The sequence below is a fragment of the Buteo buteo genome, chromosome 11 (assembly GCF_964188355.1).
Source record: "Buteo buteo chromosome 11, bButBut1.hap1.1, whole genome shotgun sequence".
Taxonomy (NCBI): domain Eukaryota; kingdom Metazoa; phylum Chordata; class Aves; order Accipitriformes; family Accipitridae; genus Buteo; species Buteo buteo.
In genome coordinates this window covers 37,637,704-37,663,600 of record NC_134181.1, presented here as the reverse complement: position 1 = coordinate 37,663,600, position 25,897 = coordinate 37,637,704, and the positions used below count along the sequence as shown (strand labels likewise).

At 39.9% G+C, this 25,897-nt stretch overlaps 1 protein-coding gene across 3 annotated transcripts; it reads left to right on the top strand.

Moving 5' to 3' along the window:
• Positions 1-891: 891 nt before the first annotated feature.
• YPEL1 (yippee like 1) lies at positions 892-23,968 on the top strand. Of its 3 annotated transcripts, none has more exons than XM_075041584.1 (5): positions 892-1,252; positions 5,355-5,637; positions 17,010-17,053; positions 18,434-18,542; positions 19,503-23,968. In XM_075041584.1, exons 2-5 carry the CDS (start codon positions 5,521-5,523, stop codon positions 19,590-19,592), a joined length of 360 nt encoding a protein of 119 aa, XP_074897685.1. In that variant the 5' UTR covers positions 892-1,252; positions 5,355-5,520; the 3' UTR covers positions 19,593-23,968. The 3 variants fall into 3 exon arrangements, with proteins under 3 accessions (XP_074897685.1, XP_074897687.1, XP_074897686.1); XM_075041586.1 differs by lacking the exon at positions 892-1,252 and adding an exon at positions 1,358-1,926; XM_075041585.1 differs by lacking the exon at positions 892-1,252 and adding an exon at positions 2,580-2,801.
• The last annotated feature ends 1,929 nt before the right edge of the window (positions 23,969-25,897 follow it).

Here is a 25,897-nt window from a genome sequence, read left to right as displayed (position 1 = left end):
GTACCTTAAAACCTGTGTATTTTTATCTTTTTAAGCAATGAGCTCTTCACAAAACTCCCTTTCCGGAAACAAGTGCTCTGACCTATCCTACTTACCTTCCAATCTCCAACCGGGCTTTTTTTCTTAATGGCTTTTCTACAGCCCTGAACTTTTAACAGCAGACCCGTGTCATCTTCCAGAGTTTTACCTACTTTCAGCAGAAACGTGGAAGACAAATACGCTCTGGTGAGGAAAAAAAGTCTGAGCAATCCTACATTGCTTATTACAGTGCCTTCGTACGAAAACCTCTCAGAAAATACCCCGGGATAAAACCATAACCGAGCAGGCTGCTTCGGCTGGGAATTTACCTCGTGTTCCGTTTTATCTCCCCCCCACCCCGTGCAGTTTTTCTCCTCGGCTCCTCGCCACCACAGAGGTAGGCCCCGCCGTCCCTCAGCAGGGGCCGGGCGGGCCACAAACCCTCCGCGCGCGCGGGCGCCGCTTCCCGCCTCGCACCGCCGCGCGCCCGAGGCGGTTGGGAGAGGGGGGGGCGCTCGCTGCACGCGCCCGGCACCCCCCACCTGCCTGCCCCTCCGTGAGCATAGGGGGCAGAGCGAAAGGAGGAGGGGGCGGAGCCAAGCCGGCGCGCTCGCCCCGCCCACCTTCCCTTAGGAAGCCGGGGGAAGAGGGGAGGGGAAAGGGAAGAGGGGGGGGGGGCGGAGCGCCGCGCGCCCCAAAGCTCGCGCGCGCCGCCCCGCTCCGCCGCTCCTTTTCTTCCCGCCCGTAGGGGGCGGGGCGGGCGCGAGGGCGCGCGCGCGCGCGCGCCGGTGATTGGCTACCGGCCGGCGGTGGGAGCGGGTTTAACGGCCGCAGCAGCCCCGGCGCCCGGGGAGGAGGGAGGGGGGGCGGGCGGGGAGAGGGAAGAAAACACAAAACAAAGGCGGCGGCGGGCGGGAGCTGCAGCGCGGCGGCGGCAGGATGCCTCGGCCGCCCCTCGGCCCTCAGCGCGGGAGACGCGTGCCCAGCCCCCGCTTATGACCCCTGGCCGCCGCCGCCGAGAAGATAGCTTCGAGGCGAGGGGAGCCACCCCCCCCCCTTTGTTTTTCGGTGAGGGCCCGGCGCTGAGCCCTCGCTGGGCGCCGTGTGAGGACCGGGGGTGCCGCCTCCCCTCCTGCCCTTGCCCCCCTCCACCCCCACCCGGGGGGAAAGGTGTCCCGGGGGCTCGCTGCTGCTCGGGGTCCGGGCTGGGGAGCGGAGCCGGCACGGCGCAGCGGTGAGTACCGGAGCGTGCGAGAAGCCGGCCCCTCTCCCTTTCGCAGGGATTTTTTTTTTTTTTTTTTTTTTGAGGGGGGAGGGTGGACGGACGGACAGGCGGCTGCGAAAGGAGACCCGTCTTGCACCTCCGGCCGGGGGGGTTGGGGGGCCGCCGAGGCAACTTTGCTGGCGGGAGGAGGGCTCGGGCGCTATTTATAGCGCCTGGAAATGACGGCAGCGCTGGCTGCCTTGTAGCCTCCTCGTTACAGGGCGGGTGGTGATGGTTTACATAATTGGGGGGGGGACGGACGGACGACGAGGCTGAGCTCGGCGAGCTGGGGTCCGGTGGGTTCCCCCCCCTCGCTCGCTCCCGCCCTGCGAGGGCCCCAGGAGCCGTGAGGCGCGTCCCTGGGCCGGGGTCCGCCGGGGACGGACCCGGCGGGCTGGAAGAGAGCTGATCCGTGTTGGGGGGGGGGGGGACCGCGCACGGCTGTAGCCCGGCAGGGTGCCGGCCGTCTGGGGGAAACGAGCCGTTGTCCTGCGGGGATCGCTGCGAGGGGGAGAGAAAAGGGAACGGCGTCACCCGCCGCGGCGGCTTTGTGCTCTCTCGGTGAGAGAGGAGGAGGAGGAGGCTTCAACGTGCACGGAGCAGCTGCTCCCTCCCGGCGGGGAAACCGAGCTCTGTCTCTGCCGGTAACTTTCTCCTCGAATCTTTTTTTTTTTTTTTCCCCCGTTATTTCTCGGTATCTGAAGTGAAAATGCGGCTGCTGTGTCTCGAATCTTTTAACTTTGAGAGGTTTTTCCCCTGCTGGAGTAATCAAATCGCAGCTTACCAAGAGTGCGCGCGTAAGGCTTTGTCCGGCTTTGTGCAGCCAGTCAGAGACTCGGAAGCTTATTTTGTGTCACTGCTTTTTTTTGTTGTTGTTGAGCCCAGAAAGAATGACGGAAAGGCTAATTTCTTACACATTTTATTTCCCTGAACGCTCGTGCGTGGTTCCGACCAGCGGTGCCAACACCCCCGAGCAGCTGAGGAAGATGTTTGCCTTTTTTTTTCCCTTTTTTTTTTTTTTTTGTTTCTTTCCCCCCCCCGTTGTTCCTTGCCGGTGCCCGGCAGGCAGCTCATTCAGCGGAGCGCATCCCGCAGGCCCGCGTACCGACCCCCCCTCACCCCCACCCCCCCGCCACGCTTCTCGGGGTGTTTGTTTACACATCCGGGAGCCGGGGGGGCGGGGCCGCCGCCTCGGCCCATTGGCCGCCCGGCGCCCCTCCCCGGTGACGTCACAGGTGCGGGGTGGCGGGACGGGGCTGTTAATCATTCATCTATGTTCCCCCCCCCACCCCCCCCCAGCCCCGGCCTTCGGCTTTTGGGGCGTCCGTCGGGATGCGCGTCCCCCTCGGGGTGAGGGGGCGTCCCCGAGGGCAGGCTGCTTCGTGACCGTGCCCGGGGCAGCCCCCTCGGCCGCTGCAGCCCCTGCGAGGAAGGCGAAGAGATCTGTCGGTTCTGGTTCCTGCTGCCGGTGGCGAATACAGTGGGGGCTTCCAGAGAGGTTCCTCTTGGTTCTAGACGGGTAGGTGCGAAGACGAGTCAGCCGAAAGAGGGGTTTGGGCAGCCATTTGGAAAGGGAGAGACAGCAACCTGTACGACCGCTTCTGCACGTAATTTTTGCCATTTCTTTTGAATTGGGTAGATCTCGAGGAAACCTAGCTGTCATGTGCGTGACCAAAGCACGGACTGTGCTGTTGTCTAAGAGTAAGAACGATAATAGTTGCCTCAGGTTTTTACACTGGTCTCCACAGAATACTGAACAGCAGCTGTGGAACCTGCTACTGCTCATAACTATCACAGTGGAGTGAGACTGGATTTATTCACCATTATTCAAGCAATGACGAAATGGTTTGTTTTGAATCTTGCCTTAACGTCACAAAACAACGAGTTCTGTGGTTCTTACGATGTATATCAAACACTTAGGATTGCTTTCTTTTTGAAGAGAGCAATATCAAATACAGTTTTGTCAAAAGAGCTCTTTGATTTCTGTAGTTGAAGGACTCAGTATATTGAGTCTGAAAGAGTCCAGATTGCCTTTAGAAGTGTGAATTAAAGGACCTTCTAGGAATGGCATGAAGAAAAATATTTTCCCCTTGTGTTCAACTTGCTGAACTTCTGCAAGCATTGAACTGATGTGTCAATTACTGTTCGAAAGTGTCTAAAGTCAAGTCAAAACATCTTTGCTTGTGGTGCCTTTCATTCTGAAACCCCGTTTTCCCCCCCCCCGCCCTTTCTGTGAACCTAAATAGGATCTGTATCTTTCTAACATTAAGAGTTCAAGCAGGGAATTTAAAGGGAACCTCACATTTAATTTCCAGGATTGTATTTCTTGTGTCATCTTTTTCCTATAATTTTTTACCTCTAATAAATGTGGCTTAATATCTAGCAAGCTGTTTTCTCCAAGCACTGTAATCATTCTTCCCTTTTCAGTTATAATTAAGTTATCTTGGGACAACAGGTATATAATATTTGTTTAGATGAGTGTATTATAAGTTCTGCTCTTCATGCTAACTGGGTTAATATTTCAAATGTATTAATGTATCCCTTATCGAATCTGTTTTTAGTGACTAACAAAAGTCCAGTCATTCTGATGTGTAGATATGTGCTTTGGATGGCAACTTGTTCCCATTGTTGCTTTATTTTTTGGATTGCATATATTTTGCTACATGTCTTGTTTGTGGCTTATCTCTGCCTTTGCAATTCTTTGTGTAAGAAATTTTCTTGTAGCAAGTCCTTCAGTAGTTCTTGAGTCCGTTCTTCTACTGCTATCATTAGCTGAAGATTAAAAAAAAAAAAAACAAAAACCAAAACCCTTTAAATTTTGCTGTGGTTGTCTCTTGTGCTAGGCCTGCTGTACAGATTACTCTCTCAAGACCTATTGAAGCACAGTGACTGCTTCCTATAAACAATCTTTAATGTATGTGGCTTTCATTATCTGTTCTATTTGTATTACTAGTATCCTACTGCTAGAAGAGTGGTTAAACTGTGTGTAGGGTAGCTGTGTAGTTGTGTAGTTACAACTGTGATAAGTGTTTTGCATGCTCGTTTTAATAGCTGGATCAAGATACTGTAAATTCTTTATATTGGCTCCCATTTCTGTGTTTGTGCTATTGACCTACTCTGTCAGTCATCTGATAGCTAATGACATAAGTGACTGTGTAGTGTTCGTGTTTGGATTACTCATTAGCTTGATGCATATAGTGTGGTGACTGATGGCCTTTGAGAGATCAGAAGATGTTATTAGGAATATTTAGAATCTGTAGTTTTTGGGAAAACTCTAAAAAAGGCTTGCTTTCCAGCATAGCAGGATGGTCTGGCCTTCTCTGTGCATATAATGTCTCTTAAAGGCACTCTGAGGATGAAGAATGCAATTGGGTATTCTCTGTGTAGAATTTAGCTTTTATTATCTGAATCTGATTTTTTGGTAGAATCCATTAAGGCTATTCTGGTAGAGTGGGGAAGTATCTAATTAGCTTTGATCAGGATACTAGTCAAAAAGGCCCTTGCCTAAAGGCATAATTCTGCTGAGCTTGAAAGAGGAGGCACAGATCCCTGAACAGGGTGGCAGCATCTTACTTGGTATTTGACTTACAGCCAGATGTGATACAGCAAGATTTTTGCTGAAAGCTGAAGTGCAAATAGCTGTTGTATGTTTATTGTTGGACAAGGCAAGTGTTTTCCAAGACACCTTGTCACTTGCTATATTGGAACTGACCATGGGAACTTCAAAGACAACTCGCCTTCTCTAATCCCATGCCTTTTTACTGTTATTTGCTGCATGGATGTCTTAAAGAGTGTACCTGGTATATTGTAGAAGGTGCTTGTGTTTTGTGGAGAACCGTTTGAATCTCCTTCATTAGAAGTGTGATAGAATAGAAGCCACTAGTGGAATAGAACTGCTTGTTGCTGTGTTGAATGGAACTTGAATTGCACAGCTTCATAGAAGAAAGGGGCCTGTAGTGCAGCCAGGCATTTGCTCTAAATAATGCTTTGCTTTATGTCTAAAATTGTTGAATAACAAGTTTATTCTGGCCTTGTTGTAAGCTGCTAATTGTTCTGCTCTTTTCACTTACAGGTTGTGACTGTTTCTCTTCTGTCACTTGTGTGGAAAGTGCCACACACACTCCAGAACAACAACGGCTTTTGCTTGCATATTCCAGTGTTTCTTTTGTCAGCGAGTTCAGCAAAGTTGTAGTTCTTCAAGTGCCAGCCCTGAGCTGAGTGAGGAGCCACCAGCAGAGATGGTAAAAATGACAAAATCAAAAACGTTCCAGGCTTACCTGCCAAACTGTCATCGAACCTACAGCTGTATCCACTGCAGAGCCCATCTAGCCAATCATGATGAATTGATCTCCAAGGCAAGTGGTTTGTTTAGAGACCTCATGAATTATTTCTTAACCAAAATGGTTATTACTGTATCACTGCTTCCAGTAGATAAGGGATGCAAATTGATGCATACTTCAAAGTATCTTCCCTGGGTTCACTCTTGGGTCATATATGTTGTGTACTGAGGACTGGATATATTCTGGAAACTTCTGAATGTGACATAAAGGCTGATCTACTATATTCCCCATATTAACAACCTCTGTCTACTGTCAGGTAGGTACTACTTGTGAACTGTCATACCTGAAAAGTCTGCTAAGGAAAACTGTCAGAAGAAAACATGGATCTCTGGGTAGGGAAATGATTCTGTTTATGGTTATTCCAGATAAAGATTATTTTTGACTCTATTTGATGGTCACAAAACTGGGTGTTTCCAGAATGTTCCACTTCTATTATGGAATCTGTAAAGATGTTTACTTCTGCTGTATACCAGTTCCTAAGGAATATGGTTAGCCAGAGATGTTCAAAATAGTTGGACTGTCTAAACATAGAGGATGTGTGGATCCTTGAAACAGGCTAGGCTTGTCCTTCTTATCTGTTGCTTGAAGATTTGTGATGTATGGAATATGTAGGAAAACGTGAAGTTTGGGATGATTACTTGACAGACTGGTTCATTCTTTGCTTCAAATAAGCTCCTGATGAATTTGCTCTTAATTGTGTCCTGGAGAAAACACTTCAGTTGCTTTTCAAACCTCTTAATACAAACTGCTTTCTATATAACTGTTTTGTCAAATAAAATTTTTAGTGGCAAACCCTTTATAACTAACTTTATCTGTTGCTCCTGCCTGTTTGTGTGTTCAGCAGCACTATGGTGTGATGCTGCTCTTGAGTGCTGAAGAGATGGGGGGGTTGAGAATGCTTCTACTTCTGAATGGAGATTTTCTTTGGGTGAGGAGAAAGTACACGTCCTTGCTTATCCCTTAGAGGGTTATCAGGAAATAATGGGTTTTCCCTACACAGTTTTTCTTGTGTTACTAATCTTTTTGATCTTTGCTTAGATCTCAAGACAACTTTTTGATTCAAATAGTAAAGTTGATGACAGTTCTTGGCAGTGTTGCTTATTGCTTGCTTACTTCTGCTCTGCCTGCAGTCTCTTCCCCAAAACGATTCTTTCCCTCACCTTGGTACATGTATTGAGGCATGGAACTGCAAATGTGACACGTCAAATCTGAAACAGTGAGCTAGCAACATATATAAAATGATGTGAAGAAAATACTTCTATTAACCTGAAAAAAGTTCCTCACTTTTGTTATAGTGATTGATCTTATTTCATTTTAAGGTCTGCAAAACCAAGAGAAATATTAAAATAGTAATGTGAATGCATCTGAATTTCATTTGTTTCCATGCTGATTTCAGAATTTGAGTATAAGGGGTCTTTTTGGCAACACTGGATTCTAAATGACAAGCAATCATAGCTTCATTATTCACTGCATGTCCTGGGCCAAAAGCTAGTGGGAGTGGTTAATCTTTCCTGAACTTCAGGTTGTAGCTGCCTACAGGAAGAATGAAACTTTGCTAGCTGTGTCTCTTGAGATGTATAAATTCATTGAGAAAATGCAATTCAAGCACACATTACTTAGTAAGAAGCTCTTCTTTTAGTTGACTTAGGGTTTTTTGGTGGTTTTTTTTTTTTGTTTGAGGTTTTTTTGCATGTTGACTAAACTGCCACAGTTACTATCTGAGCCAGTTGTTCTCCAAGGTCTTGGGAGTTTTGGTCAGCAGAATATTTTGAATATGTTATTAAGCAATTAATGTGTTCATATTACAGCTTCATAAATAATTTCAAACGTTAAAAAATTCAAATTTTCAATTCAAAGAATGTGGAGAACTAAAAAAAAAATCTATATAGTAAATGCAAATACTTCCAAGTTGTTTCTAATGGTGTTGGGAAGGGTGTTAGATATGGATTCTGCTTTATTTCTGGCTTCCATAGTTTTCCATGAAGACATCTTACAAAAGTTTCTGTACTTGCAGGTTGACCGTATGCTTATTTGACAGCTGATGCGTATTCTGTCAACTTAAGATTTCTTGACATATTTTATTGTCTAAATCTGTGTGATAATAAGAAATACATTTAAATGTGAGGTGTATCCATTTGTATGTTTGTAAAATAAAAAGAATGTTTCTCATCTATTGTACTTGTATTTGGAACATAGCTTCAAAAAACCCACCCTCCTTTAAGCTTAACTTGTATATATTCCAACATTGGAGAAGATCTTCTGATGGAAACAACTGCAAAGCAATAGTGAGATAACACTTGGATCATTAAAAATAAGTAGTGCTGACCTGGGGGGTGGCAGGGGGAGTGGTGGGAGGAAATAAGATTTGATTTGTTTTCAATGAAAACACAGGTTAACCTGTGAAAGAAAAACTGAAGAAATATCCTAGACAACATGTGTAGACATAACTTGGAACTGTAAAAGGACTAACAGATGAGTGTACCTCAGTACTGTTTTTTATATGGATCTCTTTTCTGAATTTCTCGAAGTCCTTTCATTGATGCACATTATGTACAATGAGAGAGGTATTTTTTTATTTAGACTAACAGTATCTAGAACCCTAGTTACTGTAACTACCCAGCTGCAGCAAAAATACTTAAAATAACCTGAAGTGTAGCAAGTTGATTCTATACAATCTAACCAAGAACAGTGCAGTTCCTGTGCTGGTTTTGATCTATTGATGGAGCAGAGAATTGGACTGCTCAACCTGATTTTTGTTGGGTTTTGGTTTTTGGTTTTTGTTGGCTTTTTTTTCCCTCCCTGTGCCTTACTTTGAGGGTCTAGTGAGAAGGTAAAGCTTTGGGTAACACTTAGGAAGTACAATTTTTGGTTACACATTGTCTTGCTTTTTTTCCAAATGCTTGCTATACAGCCTCACTCTAGAACCCAAGTGCCACAAATACTTGTCAGCAGATAAAGGCAAACAGTGTTTGATACCTAGCTGTAAGTGCTTCATTTGGGTATCGTGTCCCCCACCCTGCATTTCCTGGGTGCGTGGTGATTGTTGCTTTCTTACATGTGGTCAGGGAAAGAGAGCCAAAATACATGGTGCACTCTTAATTTAAAGCAGCTACAACTAGCTTTTTGATGTGCTTTGAGGTATAAGCATTTGTTATACTTGACACTATAATGTTTCCAGCTTTAAGATGAAAAGATAAGCTATGCTATGAAATGAGTGGTGTTTCTCTTAAATGTTGGTCTGTCATGGAAAAGCAAAGAGCGCTGTGTATTTCTGCCAATCATCCCTTTGATTCTGGTCCTCGGAATACCAGACTTCAATATAGATTCACAGTTCTGCTTTTGAGAACTGTTGATGCCAATTGTCTGACAAGGATGGCAGTGTACACGAATCACCTTTTCATTTTATTTCTGTTCTGTTTGAGCAGAAGGATCGCTTTCTTGCCTTAGAATTAATCATGAAGCTCTTTTTCTTGTGCCCTTGCTGGTGATAAAATGGCAACCAGGAGTCTTGGCAATGACTTTGAAATAAGAATGCAGACTGATAAGACAGTATAAAAATGTGCTACCTGCACAAGTGAATTCATTGTTAGCTGTAGTTTTAGTTGTCTCTGCAGCTATGAAAGGACTCCATGTGTTGCCTTGTGTTGAAATCGGCTTGGATGTTAGTGATTAGAGCATACATTTCTAGGTATTGTCACTCTATAACCTTGTGTTTTCTGCATCTATGGAGGAACTTGGAGAAAGGGGAGCAGTAGGAAGAAAGCTGGTTGAGAATAGGAGTCCCAGACTAGGAGGTCATCAGCAGTAGAGATGTTGACAAACACTAGTCTGTACAGCTGAACATGTGTACGAACAGTTGCCATAATTTAGAACTTGGCCATCTTGGGGGAAACTCTGATTTGAAGGGTACATAATAAGAGAACTAACAAACTGTAGAAATTGAAATAAGTGTAACTTTGAAGTGGTGTTAGGCATGTCTTGGACACTACTGATTTGCATTGTTAACAAGTCTAAGTACTGGATTCTATTTCTTTTGGTGAAGACTTTGAAGTGAATGTTTAACATTTTTTTTAAAAAAGTGCTATTAGGAGGAGTATAAAGGTCTTCACTACACTGGCGGATGTTCAGAGGACAGGGGAAGAACCTGCAGCTTTTTTATTTGTTTAAAGAAGCAAATGGATATTTTTAGAATCATATCCCACTACTGACTACAGGCACAGATCAGAAGTAACCTCTATCAGCAAGCAACGAAAGGCCTTAATAAAGAGCAAGGCAAAATATTGATGCCATAGGAGGTGCTTGTTGGATTTAAAATGTTCAAATGGCACATAAAAAGCAACCAAATAATATATGTTGTTAATAATAATAATAATTTTAAAAATCACAACAATTTAAAAAATTGACATAATTAAGTTTTGAGGGAAAACTTCTACAAGACCCTTTGAAGTCCAGGGGAGGTTGCCACTTGTGTGGCCTGTACTTAATGTTATATGTATGCCGCTCTTAAAGCAATTCTGCAGTAAGTTTTGTGAAAGGCTTAACTCAAAGAGCCTTCTTCTGTTTTATTTGGAAATGGTAGAGAATGTGCAGTGATTATTAGCAGTAGTTGATTTTATAGGAGGCAAATGTTGCTTGAAGAACCCAAGTTCCAGAGCACTTGAGAATGGCTTGTACCCACTAAGTTCCAGTAATTGTTCAGAAATTCAGGCATGGTCCAAGAAATTACAAAGAAATATAAATACGTAATAGAAATCTTGGAACCTAGTGGATATATTACAAAGGATAATGCTTTGTTACTCAACTGGTTGAAAGACTGTTGAATTGTCTTGCAATGTGCCTTAATGCTGGGGATGGAAGAAAATTTGGATTACTTTGTATAGATGCCTGTATAAATACTGTCACTTCTGTCTCATTCATTGCAAAGCATATCTGACCAGAGGGGGAAAAAGTCATATGAAGTCACAGACAAGACTAGATGTGTCAATATTTTCAAGAGCAAGTTATGCATAAAGGTATATATATAACTAACTGTCATTGACTTCACTGGGAAATCCTTGCACCTTGTGGGTAAAAGAACAATCTTGGTAGTTAAATTTAGTTCTCCAAGGCATTCAGTATGCCTGCTGTGTTATGTTATTGATGAGAAGGAAAAGTCTTCTGCTTCAATAGATGCCAGAACGTTTTTAGCTTTGCTTGGCAATCTGTGGTTTTGCCCTCTTCTAACTGATGATTTCAAGAGGAATTTTTTTAAGGGTTTATTGTCATTAAATAAATGTGCTGTTCTTAGCTTGATTCAATTTGGTAATCCCCCTTTGCTTATGATAGAAGAAGTACTTGGAAAGATAGTTGGGCCTGTTGCATGCTTTGAAGGCCTTTTTTGTTCCCTGCTGAAAAAGTTGGAGAACAGGCTGAATTTCTTAAATGTTCTGGTGATAATTTTTTTTCTCTAAGAGGCTTCTAGCTTTTTCAGTTCTGTTTTTTTCCTCTTGGGGGAATAATCTAGTTTTTGGAAGAGAAGCAATCTTTGGAAAACATCCAAGAATAGATTTGAAGGCTTAAAGGAACTGGAAAGTGTGCAAGGGAAGTGTTCTACTCTATGGGTGTTTTGGCATAATTATTTCTGAAATACGTTCAAGATGCTGTATAGCTCAAGATAACTTGTCCAGCTTGACAAAGTCTTCACTTCAGGAGATAACATTTGCCAAATCTTCAGGCATGCTGTTTTGGGGATAGAATTTTTTTAAGGTTATTCTCTGCATATTGAACTTTATAACTTGCTTCATTAAAATCAGTAAATAATTGAATGAAAATGTACTTTCAAAAAAAATTTTTAATACTTACCATGGATTCATCTAGAACTTGTGTAGTTAAGCAGCTGAGCAGCATTATCTCTACTTGTCTGCAGTATTGAAGAGTTGGATCTGAGAGTAATATCAGATGGAACAAATCTTTTTTTTCCCTGATACATTTCTTTGTCTGTAGCTTAAGTTGAATTCAATTTTCTGAATTTATTTTTGTAAATCTTGAAGTGACAGGATATCCTTAGTCTCTGATGCATCTTACTGAGAGGATAATTTCAGACATCAGAGGACTTGTATGTGTTTCTGGTTTACCTTAAGAATACTGCCCCTAAGAATACTGTCTTATGAATCATGCAGTAATATTTCTTTGAATTGCATATTTGTTCAGAATACTAATTCAGGTTGACCTATCTTAGCTTGTAAAGTGAACTCTAGCAAATGAAAGGGAACTCAAAGTGAAGCAAAAAACCCCCTATGGACTTCTTTCATTTCCATTCTTTAATTTTTTTTTTCCATGTTATGAGTAGCTTGCAAGCTGTGCTTAAGGAAGATGCTGTTAATGCTGTTCTGACTTGCTGATAATAATGCCTGCCATACCTTTAATACATGCTAAGATGGCAGTTTCTCTGGATGTTTTCTGTGGAGCATGATCTCTAGCCATGCAATCTTAATTCCATCTGTGGGGAATAATTAATTACATAAGCTTTTTAGTAGCTTCCCTTCCCCCACCCATGCCCTTAGGTATGCCTTAGGGCAGTAAATACATGTTCTGCTTAACTGATACTTCCTTTTCTCCTGGGTGAAATAGCTAATCCTGGTGTTAGAGGGAATGACGGGTTTAGCTTAGAAGTATAGATCATATCAAATTCTTCAGGTATGTACTAGAGTGTAAGTGAAACATCTATGAAGTTTCTTTACTACCAAATGTATTGATGACAGAGATCCGTCAGATGGCTTGAAAAGATCATAATACCAAACTATTCTTGCAGTCGACCTTAGTATAGTTCCTAAGCTCCATTGTAGAGTTTTGCTTATGCTATCAGACATTTGAGATACTTTGAACTGTGCTTGAACAGGAAAAAGTTACAGATATTTTAGATCTTCCTGTAGGAATGGACAGCTAGTCAAAGATGTGGATTTTTTAGGGAAAAAGTTAGCTCATAAATCAATGCAATGTTATTGAGTACTATGAAAAGCAGAATTCAAGTTTATTTTAGCTGCAAATATTAGTTGAACTGATAAGTTGCCCAGGTTCTAAGGAAATATAGTGGTTGATGTGAGTCATTACTGATAAGTTGATCACACTTGCCGCCATCTTCCGATTCCTCTCTACTGGGTGAGGCACATATTTAAGACTCAGTTTTAATAGAATGTTCTGTTTTATTTATGATTTATGTACAGTGGTAGCAATCTTGGAAGTGCTAAAGAAATCTTGCAAAGTAAAAGTTTGCATTTGCATAGGTGATGTTTATTTTGTAGAAGAGCAGTTTGTCTGGAGACTGGTTTGAACAGTTATGCCTGTTAGTCCTTGGCATTGCCATTTAAAATACTCTCTCCTCTTTCATTTCCTTTGAGGAGTTGACACACAAGGCGTTTAACCTGTCAGTCTCTTAAAATTCGTATCAGTATAACTGAATCATACAGTGCAGAGTGTGAGAAACTTAGTGCTGGTAAAAACAAATGTTTGTTCAGTATTAATTTTTTTCTGGTTATGCAAAATACTGTTTATAGCTAAGTTACAAGCTTAGTGAGCAGCTCAAGTGCCAAAATGAGTTGTCTTCTTTTCATTTCTAGTAATAGGATGCATCAGGAAGTAGAGCTCTGATAGTAAATCTTTCTTATATCAATATTATGTGATCAAGACAATGCATATGGGACAGATGTATACCTTTTTGTGTTGTCTGAATACAGGTTTTTTTGGAGAAAAAAAAAATCTCCTTAGCTATTCATATGAATAAGAAACAATGACTGCCAAGCTCTGACAAGTTAAGAAATTCATAAGAAAAATTAAAAGGTATGGGAATTTAAAAATTGATATCTTTACAGTGCTTTCGCTTCAGTCAGTGTATAAGAGTTCCACATAGGTGGATTGCAGACCATTAAATGCTCAATGACATGTTGATGTTGTGTTTGGACACTGAATTTAAAGGAAAGTCTGAGTTGCCTAGACCCAGGTTCTGTATTTGAGAAGGCGAGAACACAAGTTCCTACAGGTTGCTGTCAAGTTATCTGTGAGTGATGTAAACGTGGAGGAACTTGCCCTTCACAGCTGGGCAAAGAAGTGATTGTTCTATGGCATGTAAAGATAATATTTAGCCTCTAAACATGTATGTAGCTTAGAAAGATTGTATGAAATGAATTGGCCAAACTCTGCTAACAGGAAGCTAAAGAAGGTGGGAATGGAGGGGCTTTTCACAGTGGGATGTTTGTGAACAGATTTTCTTTCTAAAACCACTGTCCCAGGAAAAGGTTCTGTTTTGTGTTGCTTCTCCCTTCACTCTATCCTGATAATCCTGAAAATTAGAAGGTAATGAAGATGGCCGTTTCTGAAGGGGAAAAAAAACCTAGGAGAGTACAGCCTATTGAGGGCAACAAAGCAAAGGATGCAAGAAAAGAAAAGTAATCTTTAAAAATAGATTGGGGAAAAAAGAACAACTAAAGCAGTACTTTCCAACCTGTGTATTACATTTAGCTAGAATTTTTTTTCAGCCTATGGAACAAGAGAGGGGAAGAGCTGCTTTTTCTGCTATTCCTGGCATCCTGTTACTGCCCTCTGCTTAATTTTGAGAAATGCAGGGTCAAAGAAGAGCTTTTATGAGGTGATATTAAGTCAAGACTAAACATAAACTTGGCAGAAATAATTGCATAACATAGTTCAAAAGGTCTTCTGACTGTTGATTTGTTCTGGAGTCGTTGTCTTTCCCAGCTAGCTGGGGAGCTGGCATGTAAGTTGTTTAAACAAGTGACTGTGTAGGACCTGACACCCTCCCCCCCATCAGTTTGTATGCAATTGGCATGTGTAATTACATGTAAATAGAGAAACTAGCACATGATTAATTTAATAGGAGAGAGTATTTCTTGGTGGAGTTTGAAAAAGGATTTGTGAATTCTAATTCACAACAGTTTCTAAAGCAGGGAAAAATGGCTGCAACTTATTTAAGAATTTTTACAGTAGCTTAACCAAAAAGAATGGTTATCATGGCTTTGAAAGTTCTCTCTCTTCATTTCGGGTACATGGAACAAGGAAGTGCTAGTTTAAGTTTACTTCTAATGAATAAGAGGACCTTTAAAGTGTTTCCTTTGCTTTTTCTTAAATGTTGGGGTTGCACAACTGTAGTTGTCACTAAATTCATGTGTAGTTGACTCAGGCTAGTTACTCATTTGTTAATGGGCAGTTTTTGAGAGCATATACATGAATAGTTTTTGTTTTCATCTGCAGTAAGCATTCTCTGCTTGGTTATTGATTGTGAGACACTGGCTTTAATTTAGAGAGCACTGTTCAGTCTATAGAAACTAAAGACTGTAGCTTCTGTACCATTCTGCCAGTTTTGTGATGCGTGTTTAAGTACCTTGGGAGAACTGAACTAGTGGTGGTGGGGTTTTTTTGTTTGTTTTGAAGGTAGGTGTAAGGATTACTTTCTGGCAGAGCTGTTTGGACTCTGGACTCTACTCAACTGAGTCTCTCCTTTCAGGGTCAGTCCTACCTGAAGTTTTAGCTTTCACTGTACTGCATAGTCTATCTTTTTTTCCTTGCCTTGTGAAAAATAAGACTTGCAGTTCTGGCTAATGCAGAGAGTACCTTTTCTTTTATCTTTGCTATAGATGAAGAAATATAATCTGTCGATAAAAATCTCCATTTAATAATTCTTTTAAGTGGTTGTTAAAATAATACTAAAATATTAACATTATAAACTGTTAAGTAGAACTTCTCATCTTAAGGTGAGGTTTTATGAGTAGCTAAGGGCTGTATGTAACTACGCTGCCACCATTGCTACTTACGGTAGTCCAGAGTCATGGATTTCTTTTAACATTCTTCATTGTAGTATATAATCTGGTTCATGTTGATCAAAGTGTTCATTTTTATACATTTTCCTTTTACATCTTTTTTTGCAAACTGTTCTGAGTAAGTAGCTAAACTACAACTGTTATTGGTGTTGTGTTGCTAATCATTTGACTGGCAAAATATCTATTTTGGTGTTAAGTGACTTCTAATTATATAGCTGAATACATGTCAGAAGAAGAATCCATTGCAGAAGGGTCCTTCTACCTATGGTTCCATGCCTTATGTTACTAAAACAATTAAATAATACTCAAGGTGAGATTTTCCTTCCAAAAACCTTCCATGTTGATCTAATGTAGGTTTCAGAAAAGTTGGTCTTTGATCTTCAATATTAGAACTGCAAGGATTCCTAAAAACAATGGTACTTTCTCTGCCGCTTGGATAAAATTGTTAACTTTCTTTGAAAGTAGATCAGGGAAGAGAAATTCTGGAAAAAAAGAAATTAAGACAGTTTTGGGATGTTTTAAAATGGAATTCAGTGTGGAAGAGAAAAAATTAAAACATTTCAGTATGATCCTGCTTGAATGGGAAATAATGGCTATGTCTAAATTGTCAAGTAGTTCAACAGAGAAGGAACAAATCAAGAGATGAAAGCAGTGATGTGTCTTACATACATTTGGAATGTTTTACCTATGGCTGAATCTAGTCTGCTCACAAGTTAAGTTTTGCCAGGATGTTTGTAGCTCAAGGCTGTCTGGTCATAGGTGCAGGCCTTTATATCTTCATTAGCGTTTGTAGAGTGCACAGTAGAAGAGCTTCTGGCTTAATTCAGTACAGAAGGAATAAAGATGTATTTCACAGACACTGAAACTGCTCTGCAAGCCAAACCACCCCCCAGTAAGTGTGGTTGATTAGGGGTTTTACTACTTAACTGTGCTACTGCTCTGAACTAAAACATTAATTTAGACTTTCTTGGCTGAATCTAACAGTCATCTTTTGTCTATAGTCTATCAGGAATGTGAGATGGGAAAGCATATGGTTGTGCTTGGGCATTTGACGATAACAGTTGTTTTACTAAAATAAAGCTGAGCTTATAAACTGATCAGATGCATTTCCTGAATACAGTATACTGGTTTTATGCTTGGTCCAGAATTTCACTGGTCTTTCACCAAATGATGCAATGAAGTTGAAATAAATCAACTTTTGGGTGCACCGGGAAAGGACAGAGGAGATGGAAATAATTCCCTTTGAGTTAAAAGCAAGTTATTTTAATTAGCATGATGTCTAGGAAAATAAGCGTTGATATCTTGCAGAGGGGTAGGAAAAAAATATGTTTTATTTGCATTACGGATGACTTATTTTGAACAGCAATACTTAACAACTTAAAATAGTTGCTAAAAATCTAATAAGGGTGAAAACTTTGACCAGGTTCTCCTGTAAAGAATTGGTATAAAGTAATTAATCTGAAACAGTTTATATCTGTATTATGTTTATACGCTTACAAATGCACACTTTTGGAACTATTTTTTTGTTTGGTGGGGTTTTTTGTGTTTTTTTTAACAAGTGCAATTTTTTTTTTAATGCAGTCCTTCCAGGGAAGCCAGGGACGAGCCTACCTCTTTAATTCTGTGTAAGTATGTTGTTATGGTTATGCACACTACCTACAGAGTATAATTTTTTTGGTATGCTTCGTAAGTGGAAAACAGTAGGAATTAACGTAGCTGCACTTTGCCCTTTTCTTTTTAACATTGGCTTTACTGACCAGCAATAGTTACTAAAGACTACTGAGGTGATCCACAAGTATCCCTTTGCACATATTAGTCTATCTTATATTTTAAGTAATTCTGCTAATAGATCAAAGTTTAGGGGCGGGTGTTAATGTGAAATTCCATTTGTGTATGGAATGGTAACTGTCTTGAGTAAGAGTTGCTGTTCTGAGATATTCCAGAAGTCGAAATATCTTGTGTGACTGTAAAGTCACGCTAGACAACTCTGCTGTAGTAAAAAGAAGAATTTTCCAGTGTGATAGTTAGATACATTTACAGGTTAATGTTTCAGTAAACTTGGTACATCTTAAATGACCTTGAATATTGCAAATGTGCTAGAGGCAAAAGGTGATTTTATCAAGCCTAATATTTGCAATCTTAGGCACGTCCTACCCATGATATCAGGCTCTTTGAATTTGCTAATGGATGTATTTATTTTTCAGCAGTTTTTTGTGTTGCAGCATTTTGGGAAAAGAATGCAGTTAAGTGTCTTAGTCTATTTTAGACCAAGATAATGGAACTATAACTGCGAAGGATTTGATTGCAGATCCTTGAAATTCTTTTTATATGTAGTCATTTAGTGGTGACTTGGGACTTCTAGTATAACTGTAGTAGTAAGAATCCGGTAACACAGCAGCAAAAATGGCAAAATTTTGTTCTTGTATAACACTGTCTAAAAACTTGGTTTAGTCTTGCCTCATGTTTTCTGCATAGACTCTTACTCATGAAAAAACTAGCTTGATGCAATATTTCATGGGATGTTTTGTTTAGATATCTCTGTTTATTCATCATGGCTTAGTCTGCTGATCTGTAGCAAAGAAATATTTATGAGGCTTTTTCCTTGCTGCTATTTTGGAGTTGGTTCTAAATTCAGCTGTTGGTGCTCATTTACTGGTACAGACTTCCATTATAGAGGTCTCAAATTGGTTTTGAAGAAAAGCCCCAAACTGCAGAGGCATCCAGGTACTGCTTAGTGTTCTGTTCTCTGCAAGTTTAACTATTTAGCCTGTCTTTGTTGATGGGAGTAAGTGGGCATCACCCACAGTTTGCTGTTTAGACTAGCCACTTGAAAAAAACAAAAACCAAAACCCTTCTTTCTTCCTGTCCGTCAGCTCAGTGTAACAGAGGAAGTTACTTTTACAGCATTGAATAAGTTAGGCACTTTTTTTAAGCTATTTTTTGTCTTCTGGAGAAAAGGTGGGTAAAAGGTAAGAAATGTAATTTCTCCTTTTTTTTCCCCCCAGGGTAAATGTGGGCTGTGGTCCAGCAGAGGAAAGAGTTCTTCTGACAGGTTTACATGCTGTAGCAGATATCTATTGTGAAAACTGTAAGACCACTCTTGGATGGAAATATGTAAGCGATATACTTAAGTTTTCAATAAATGTTTATAAGTTGAAGGACAGATACTTGAGTTAGGCCATTGAGTAGCACCTATACTGATAGTTTAGGTGAGTTAGCTCTAGGGCTTTTGTGTATATCAGACTTAAATACAGTTTTGCTTCCTTACGTCCGCTGGAATGCTGTAGTAGATAAGAACTTTATTCTGGACTGCAAAACAAGCATGAGCTATAGGTGCTATTACAGTTATCTAATACTTCTGTAATATCTTTTTGCAAGATTACCAATGACATACACTAAACTGGATGGAAGAAATTGTCAAAGTGGGTCTTTAATTTCTTGTGTTGCAAAAGTTGGTTCATATAGCAGAAATATGAATTATGATAAATGGTACTGAGCATGTTTATACTGTTTACAACTAATGTGAACTTGATTCTGTTGTTTGCAAAGTTATCTGTGCACTTGCACTGTTAACTGTAACACTTGCAGCTGTGTTGCAAGTTTGATGTTTTGAAAATGTTAGATTTTGGGTGTTGCATGTAGGATTTTCATTGATTCAGTATAGCTTCAGATCTTCTAGAAAGAAGTTGTCCTAATGCATTCCCTCTGATGATGAATATAGAGGAAAGCTTTTGAAAAGGCTCCCATTCTCTCTTCACATTTCTTCTGCAAATGAGGAAACTGAACGCAATAATGCTGTTTCCTAACCTTCACTTAAAAAAACCCTGTTACAATTCCCTAAGCAGTGAGAGAACAAGATCTATTCTGCAGTGGATCTGCCAGTGAGAAGTTTACTCCTATTTCCTTCTCAACCCTCTTTATCCTCTCTTTCCTCCCTCCCACCCTTGATTTGGTGTAACAGATATGGGATGTTAACTGGAATGTCTCCTGGTTTGTATTTCTAATGCAAGTTTGATGTTTAAAAGACTTAATTTCCCCAGCTTAATTCAGTGTCTTGATTTTTCTTCTTTCCAGGAACATGCTTTTGAGAGCAGTCAGAAATACAAAGAAGGAAAATTTATCATTGAACTTGCCCACATGATAAAAGACAATGGCTGGGAGTGAATCATAACCTTTTTCCTTCTGTTTGGACAATATTCTGTGGAACATGCTTTACAAAGACTAACGCAAAGTAAAGGAAGAGCTTGGCTAGAGTGGCCCTGAGAATATCACTGAACTCTGAAACCTCACAAATGAGTAGTGTAGTGTAAGTGGCTATTTCAGGCCATGTTTGCCTTTTCTCCTTGTGTAAGTTCCCTCTTTTTGTACGTGTATTATTGTGTGAACAGTTGTTTTGGAACATTTTGGATGACCTTTTTCTAAACTCTCTCAAACTAGAGAAACAGTTCACTAATTGAAAACGGATTTTACTGGTTAGCATCTATCTCTGACCTATGCCTTTAATGCTACCTTCTGCTGTGCATGCTTCTTGCCTAAACACCTACACTCCAGTCCTGTAGAAGTTCTATATCTGAGCAGTCCAAAAGAATGTATGGGATGGGGTGCTTTTTTATATGTAGCAATTTCTGATGTGTTTGGCAGTGAAGAGGATGCAGTATTGTAGTTATTAATTTCTTTTTTTAAATTTGAGTGTACCACAACCTATGTACATCTTGTAGGTGAATCGGTTAAAGGTACAGTGCTCACTTTAAAAAAATATTTCAATTGCACTGACTGAAGTTAGCAGGCCTCAAGTTGTTAGGAAATGTTATGCTAGAGGTTTGGTATCTTAATGAAATACCTTAGAAGGATTTTAAATCAGTAATGCTATAGAATATGTTCATTTAAGACCAACATATTCCCTAAGGAGTTTGCTGGATAAGAAATAAAAACTATAAAACTATAGCTTGCAAGATTAAAAAGGCAGAAAAATATATGCATCTTCTATTTTGGAAAAAAAAATTAGTCAGTGTATTAAAAAAAAAAAGTTTTGGTACTGTACCTTTGCCAGTAACAGGGACTTGTGCATCGGTAAAGTTTTATGGCTGGTTCCATGTAACTGTATAGTCCTAATGCACTGGACAAAGAGGTTGATATCAAGGAAACTTGTTGAAGTATTCTGCTTCTGCTACATTTGAACAAAAATATTTATTTTTGTGAGAAATGGCCAGAGCCTATGACATGAAAATTAATATAGTACCTGTAGAAAAAGGAGGGGTAATAAGAGGGAAGGGAAGTTTGACTCGGTTTTTCATAAAATAACAAGATAGTTTTTAAAACTTGGGGGTGGGGAAAGGGTTTCTTGGTTTGCTGGCTAAATCATCCCCAAGTACCTTTTTTATAATAAAAATTTATATGAAACTCGCCTTCTCTTTTGTTCTCATGCTGTTTCTGAAATGGAATGAGTCAATGAGAGAAACTTCTGGAAAGTGTATGCACAATATTAGCTGTTGGTATCTGTGCATGCAAATTCTGAGCAACTGTGAAAGAAATGCTCTACGTAAATTTGCTAACTTTATTTGCAAATTAAACAGTCTCTGAAGACTTTTTGTATTTTAATCCTTTTAATGCTTGAGGACAAAATGTTTGGAAAAAAACCTTTAACACTACGTAAGTACTATAACTGAACAATATGGAAGCCTTGCAATACAAAATCATTTTCTCTCAATAACAATTCTAATATGGCACCTGCAAAATTAGTCATAGGTGCTGTTGCTGCTGTAACGTTTTTGGGAATCTGATAGGCTTTCTGAACTCTGCTGCACTTTAGAAATGTTGTCATACACGAAAAACTATGCCAATGGGTAGGGGCAATACAAATCCTTTAAAACCAGCTTTCCGGTGTCTTTGTGGAGAGGAAGAGAGAGAAGAGAGTTCACCCATGTGTATGCATTCTCTGATGCAGGCTGGCTAAACTGCATTCAAGATGTTGTAGTGATCTACACCTATGAATTAAAAATGTAAGAATTAGAGAAGTAGTTAAAGCTCTTGGGTTTCAGTCCAGAGACCTGAGGTAGTACAGTTGTGTTCAACCTGGATTTTGTGGCTTACTTGTTACTACTTCATGTTCACATCATCAGGCTTCAAAGTCTCCTTTTAACAATGTCATTGATGCAAGATGGGCTTTGGTGTTGCCTGTCTCTTGATCTTTTTTGACCTGGAATTCTTGGGATTTTGTTTTCCTCCATTGTAATGTATATTGCCAACAAAGAAGGCACTAAAACTTCTATCAGCAAAAAGTTTGTGTTGGCTTCGAAGTCCAGTTGCAATGTTGATACTTGTGAACAGGCTTATGTGAAGTTTGTGTATCTTTGGGCTTTTCTTATTTCCTGGCTACGGGCTTGTTGAAGCAGTACACTGGACTGAAGACAAAAGTAATGGCTGCTTTTCAGTAGAGAGTTGAAATTAAAGGAAATATGTAAAATATTAAAGATTTTTCTCTAAAATTGGGGGTTTGGCTATCTCTTGTTAGTAAGTTAATGCTGCCTGTAACACAGTCTGATTCTTGCTTAAATTCAACCTCTTTCTTCAGTGCATTATTTGTATTTCAAACTGGACATTTTCACCAAAACCTTAATTAACTTTGATGCCAAAGGTTGGGACTTCATCAAGTGCTTAGCACCTAGAGCTTCAGACTACTGGCATAAAGAGTTAATGATCTATATGTGATGTTTATGGCTTTTAAGAGAACCAAACAAAGCAATATTCTTTTTGGTCTTTTAAGAGTGGACGCTTAGGAGTAAAGAGTAGAACTAGTACAGAATTGCTATTTCATGCTGCCATGTAACAATTCTTGAGGCTCATTCTATTGAGGGAATACATGAATTTTCTTCCTGTGTTGCTTGGCAGCATCAATGATTATTTTCTCCACTTGTAAAGATGTAGAGAGTTCTTGTTATTGGTTTTGGTGAAAGTAGAATCCAGATAGCAATGGCTGCTGGCTGATGTGAAGAGGTCAGTCTGGTCACTGAACCCTCCAGCAGTCATTTGAAAGAAAAATAAACTTACTTGAAAAAAAATTTACTAAAGCATTTTCCCTCTAACCAATTTTTGTAATATATTAAAGATTATATTTAAAGTTTGTATGTGTTTGCTCTGGGCAAGTTTACTTCCCCTCCAACTTGAGCACTTTTGTTACTTGTACTGGTTATTTTTATTGTTGGTCTTAACATTTATTTTGTATTTTGTTTTTTATAAACTGCAACAAAAAGCTTTTGTGAACCTTTGTTTCTTGCTGGCTCTTTCTTGGACCAAATGAACTGACTATGAGCTGGCTTAGAAGAAATGTTCATTGGGATGCATAGGAATTTGCTAGCAAAAACATACATGTATTGAAAGTTTTTTCCTCTGAACCTCTAAAGCCATGCCTGTCCTAAAATAATTAATCATAATTTGATGTGACTTCAGTAATCTGACCACACATTCTCTGTTTAGGTCCAAAATAATGGCTGTAACAATGGTGTTCCAGGACTGAGTCTGCCTCCAAACACAAGAGTTTTATTCTTTGGCTGGTCACTCTTAAGTACCTTTTTGATTAATAAAAGGCAATGCTGCCATCTATAAAAACTCTGTTAAGTTGCAAACTTGCTGTGAAATAAGCTGCAGAATTTGGGGGAGGGATTGCTGACACATCAACCTAACCACTCTTGCTGTATGCTTTTTAGCAGTCTAGTAATCTCAATTTTATCTGCCAGTAAAAAGGGCCAGAATATGAATTTCCCCTCATTCTTTGTAAGCTATACGATGACAAACTGTATTAATGAAGTTGTTTATAATTCCATCTTAATTTCCCACTAGCAAGGCCTAGTTATAATGGCCATTCTGAGTGGTATGACCTGCATGCTTGCAGTCTTTCACACTCCATGGGAGAGGAGGGGGAGTACCGTTTATGAGAATTAAAATCTGGCCTCAGAGATTCTGACAAATAGTCATCACTGTGCCCATAACCAAATGGTCATCTGTATTTCTTATTGGTGTATCAAGTTAGTGCAAGAGTTCATGAACGCTGTGTGCCATTTTTGGTGGACTTACGCTTCCCTCTGAGTAACGCTTGTAGAGCTTTTTCTGCATGCTCATCTCAGCAGTCAGATTGCAACAGTAGTGACCTACAGTCTCTCAGACCAAATTTCGAACATCTCCGTTCTTTGATAATGGTGATGAGTGGAAGAAGCTGTCAAATTATTGTTAAACTTTTTGGACACTTTATTGTACTTCATTGAGACTCATGTTAAGCCAACCAGCAGTATAAAAGCTTACTGGAAAAGGAACAGACATCTTCAGAGGTTTCTTTTAAAAGGACTGTTACAAATGGTTTAAGGCCTAAAGCATGAGTCATAAATGGCAGTTGAGTTGTGCCTCATAGTTTCTTAAACTCTTTACAATGCTTTCTTTTACAGGTGACATGGCTGTGTTGCTGTTTTGTCCTAGCAATACTGTACATCATTTGTTGTTTCACTATATTGTATCTACTTGAGGTATCACAATAAAAGCTTTCGATTGTTTTGTTGAGTTACTTGTTGGTTTTGTGCTAGCTTTTCTTCCTAAATAAATTCTTATGCTTTATTCTCTGATAAAGCTCAAGAGAAAAGACAGTGCTCCTAGCTGCTCTTAAAAACTTCTAAATGTGGGTTGAATCTGATTTTTATCTTTAAGACTTTAAGTGGCTTTAAGACTGCCACTAAACATTTTTTCCTTTCACTAATCTTTCCAAAATACAGAAAGTTGTGTTGCTACTTTTAGAGCTTTTGTCCATTTTGAGCCAATCGTGGAACCTCTGCAAAGTGCTTTCAAAAAGAGAGTCAGTCTGTGCACACCCCAAAACTAACTTTCAGAGAAATTGTGGGAAGTCTGGGTATGCTTTCGGTTGCGTTACCTTGGTTGTCTGTAGACCAGAGGAGCACGCTGAGCACAGGCACTCAATCTGTTGTTTCTGGTTTAGTTGGGAGGAACTTCTGTAGTTCCTCTTAATCAAATTAAGGGTGTTCTCACGTGTTAGTGGAGTTAAAGTCCCCAGTGCGAGTCAGTAACAAGGCTGTGATGAAGATGGGTCTTCTCCATCCAAGAGCCCAGGTCATAGTGGGCTTCATATTGACCCATTTATTCCACCTGTGTATTTGCAGGAGGCACAGGGTGCTGCATGTGTAACTGAGGGGCTCCCACCAACATTCAAACAGAAACTTTTCCCTAAAGATTATGTCAGTACATCACCAGCTGTATGTAGCAGCAGGCATGACAGTGGCTCTCAGGTTCTCCAGCAGAAAATGGATAAGAAGGGATGATTAAGTAGGAGGGAGATGATTTCCATGATAGGCTGGCTACTTTCCTACTGTACTCCAGTATGTAGTTTGCTCCTTTACCGTAAGGAAATGCTTGCCTCATGTTCAACCTGGCATCCACTGTAACCCCCAGGTCCTTCTCAGTTTGAAAATCCAGCCTATGGCGCTCATTGATGGTTTAGTAAATCGGTAGGCCAAGCAAAGTGATGTTTTCTCCTGAAGATTAAGCTGAAAATGGTCATATTGATCTTAATGGTTGTGATTACAAGAGCAAAGGTAAACTGGGACTTCATTATGGAAGGCTTCATATTCAAAAGACTTCATATTAATTTGAAAGATTTCAACCAATACCTCAGTTTAAACAAATCCCCCAAAGCGCTCTCTACTGATAGTAAAAATACCCTTTAAAATTTCTTAAGATTGTAGCGAGGGACTATTGCAGTGATTTAGTGTACTCTTCTGTATAATAACAGGTATAGGATTATCCTTAATCACATTAAACCATATAAAATAATTTTCAAGGAAGTCCTTCACATCAGACTTGCTTGCTAGTACAAGATGTAGGTGTGTGCTAGGTAGGATTAAAGTGTTAATGAAATTTTCCTGGAAATTCTCCTAACTCCAAGGTAGGCTAAATTATGTCATTGTGATCATTGAGTTATTTTTAGCATGATAAACCAGTAGGGCACGTAGAATTCAGATACAAAACATCAGTTGTTTGCATTTGAACACTTTGAATTAGGAAATTGGTAGCAAGGACTCATGCAGGATTTGGGGTGGAGTTTGGTTTTTATTTGGTTTAGTTGAATGTTCACTTATTGAACATTGGCAACAGTGCATCAAATATGACCCCTTTAGACTGCCTGAGGCTGAGAATGTTACTCGGTGTTTCTTCAATATTCCATCATTTCATCTCACAAAGGGATGGGAATGTTCTACATATGAGATCAAATATGATACTTCCATCTTGACAAAAATGGAAGATAGCCTGCTACACTTTGTTTTAATCATGCACTTATAAGCTGTCATCTCAGATAGACTCCTTTTTTTTCCTTTTTAACCTTTTCTTGGCTTTACTGTCTTAGGGCATGAAAAAGGGATCTTTCCAGATCTGAAAAAATTTTAAGGACAAAAATGGCATTTTATGAGAGATGT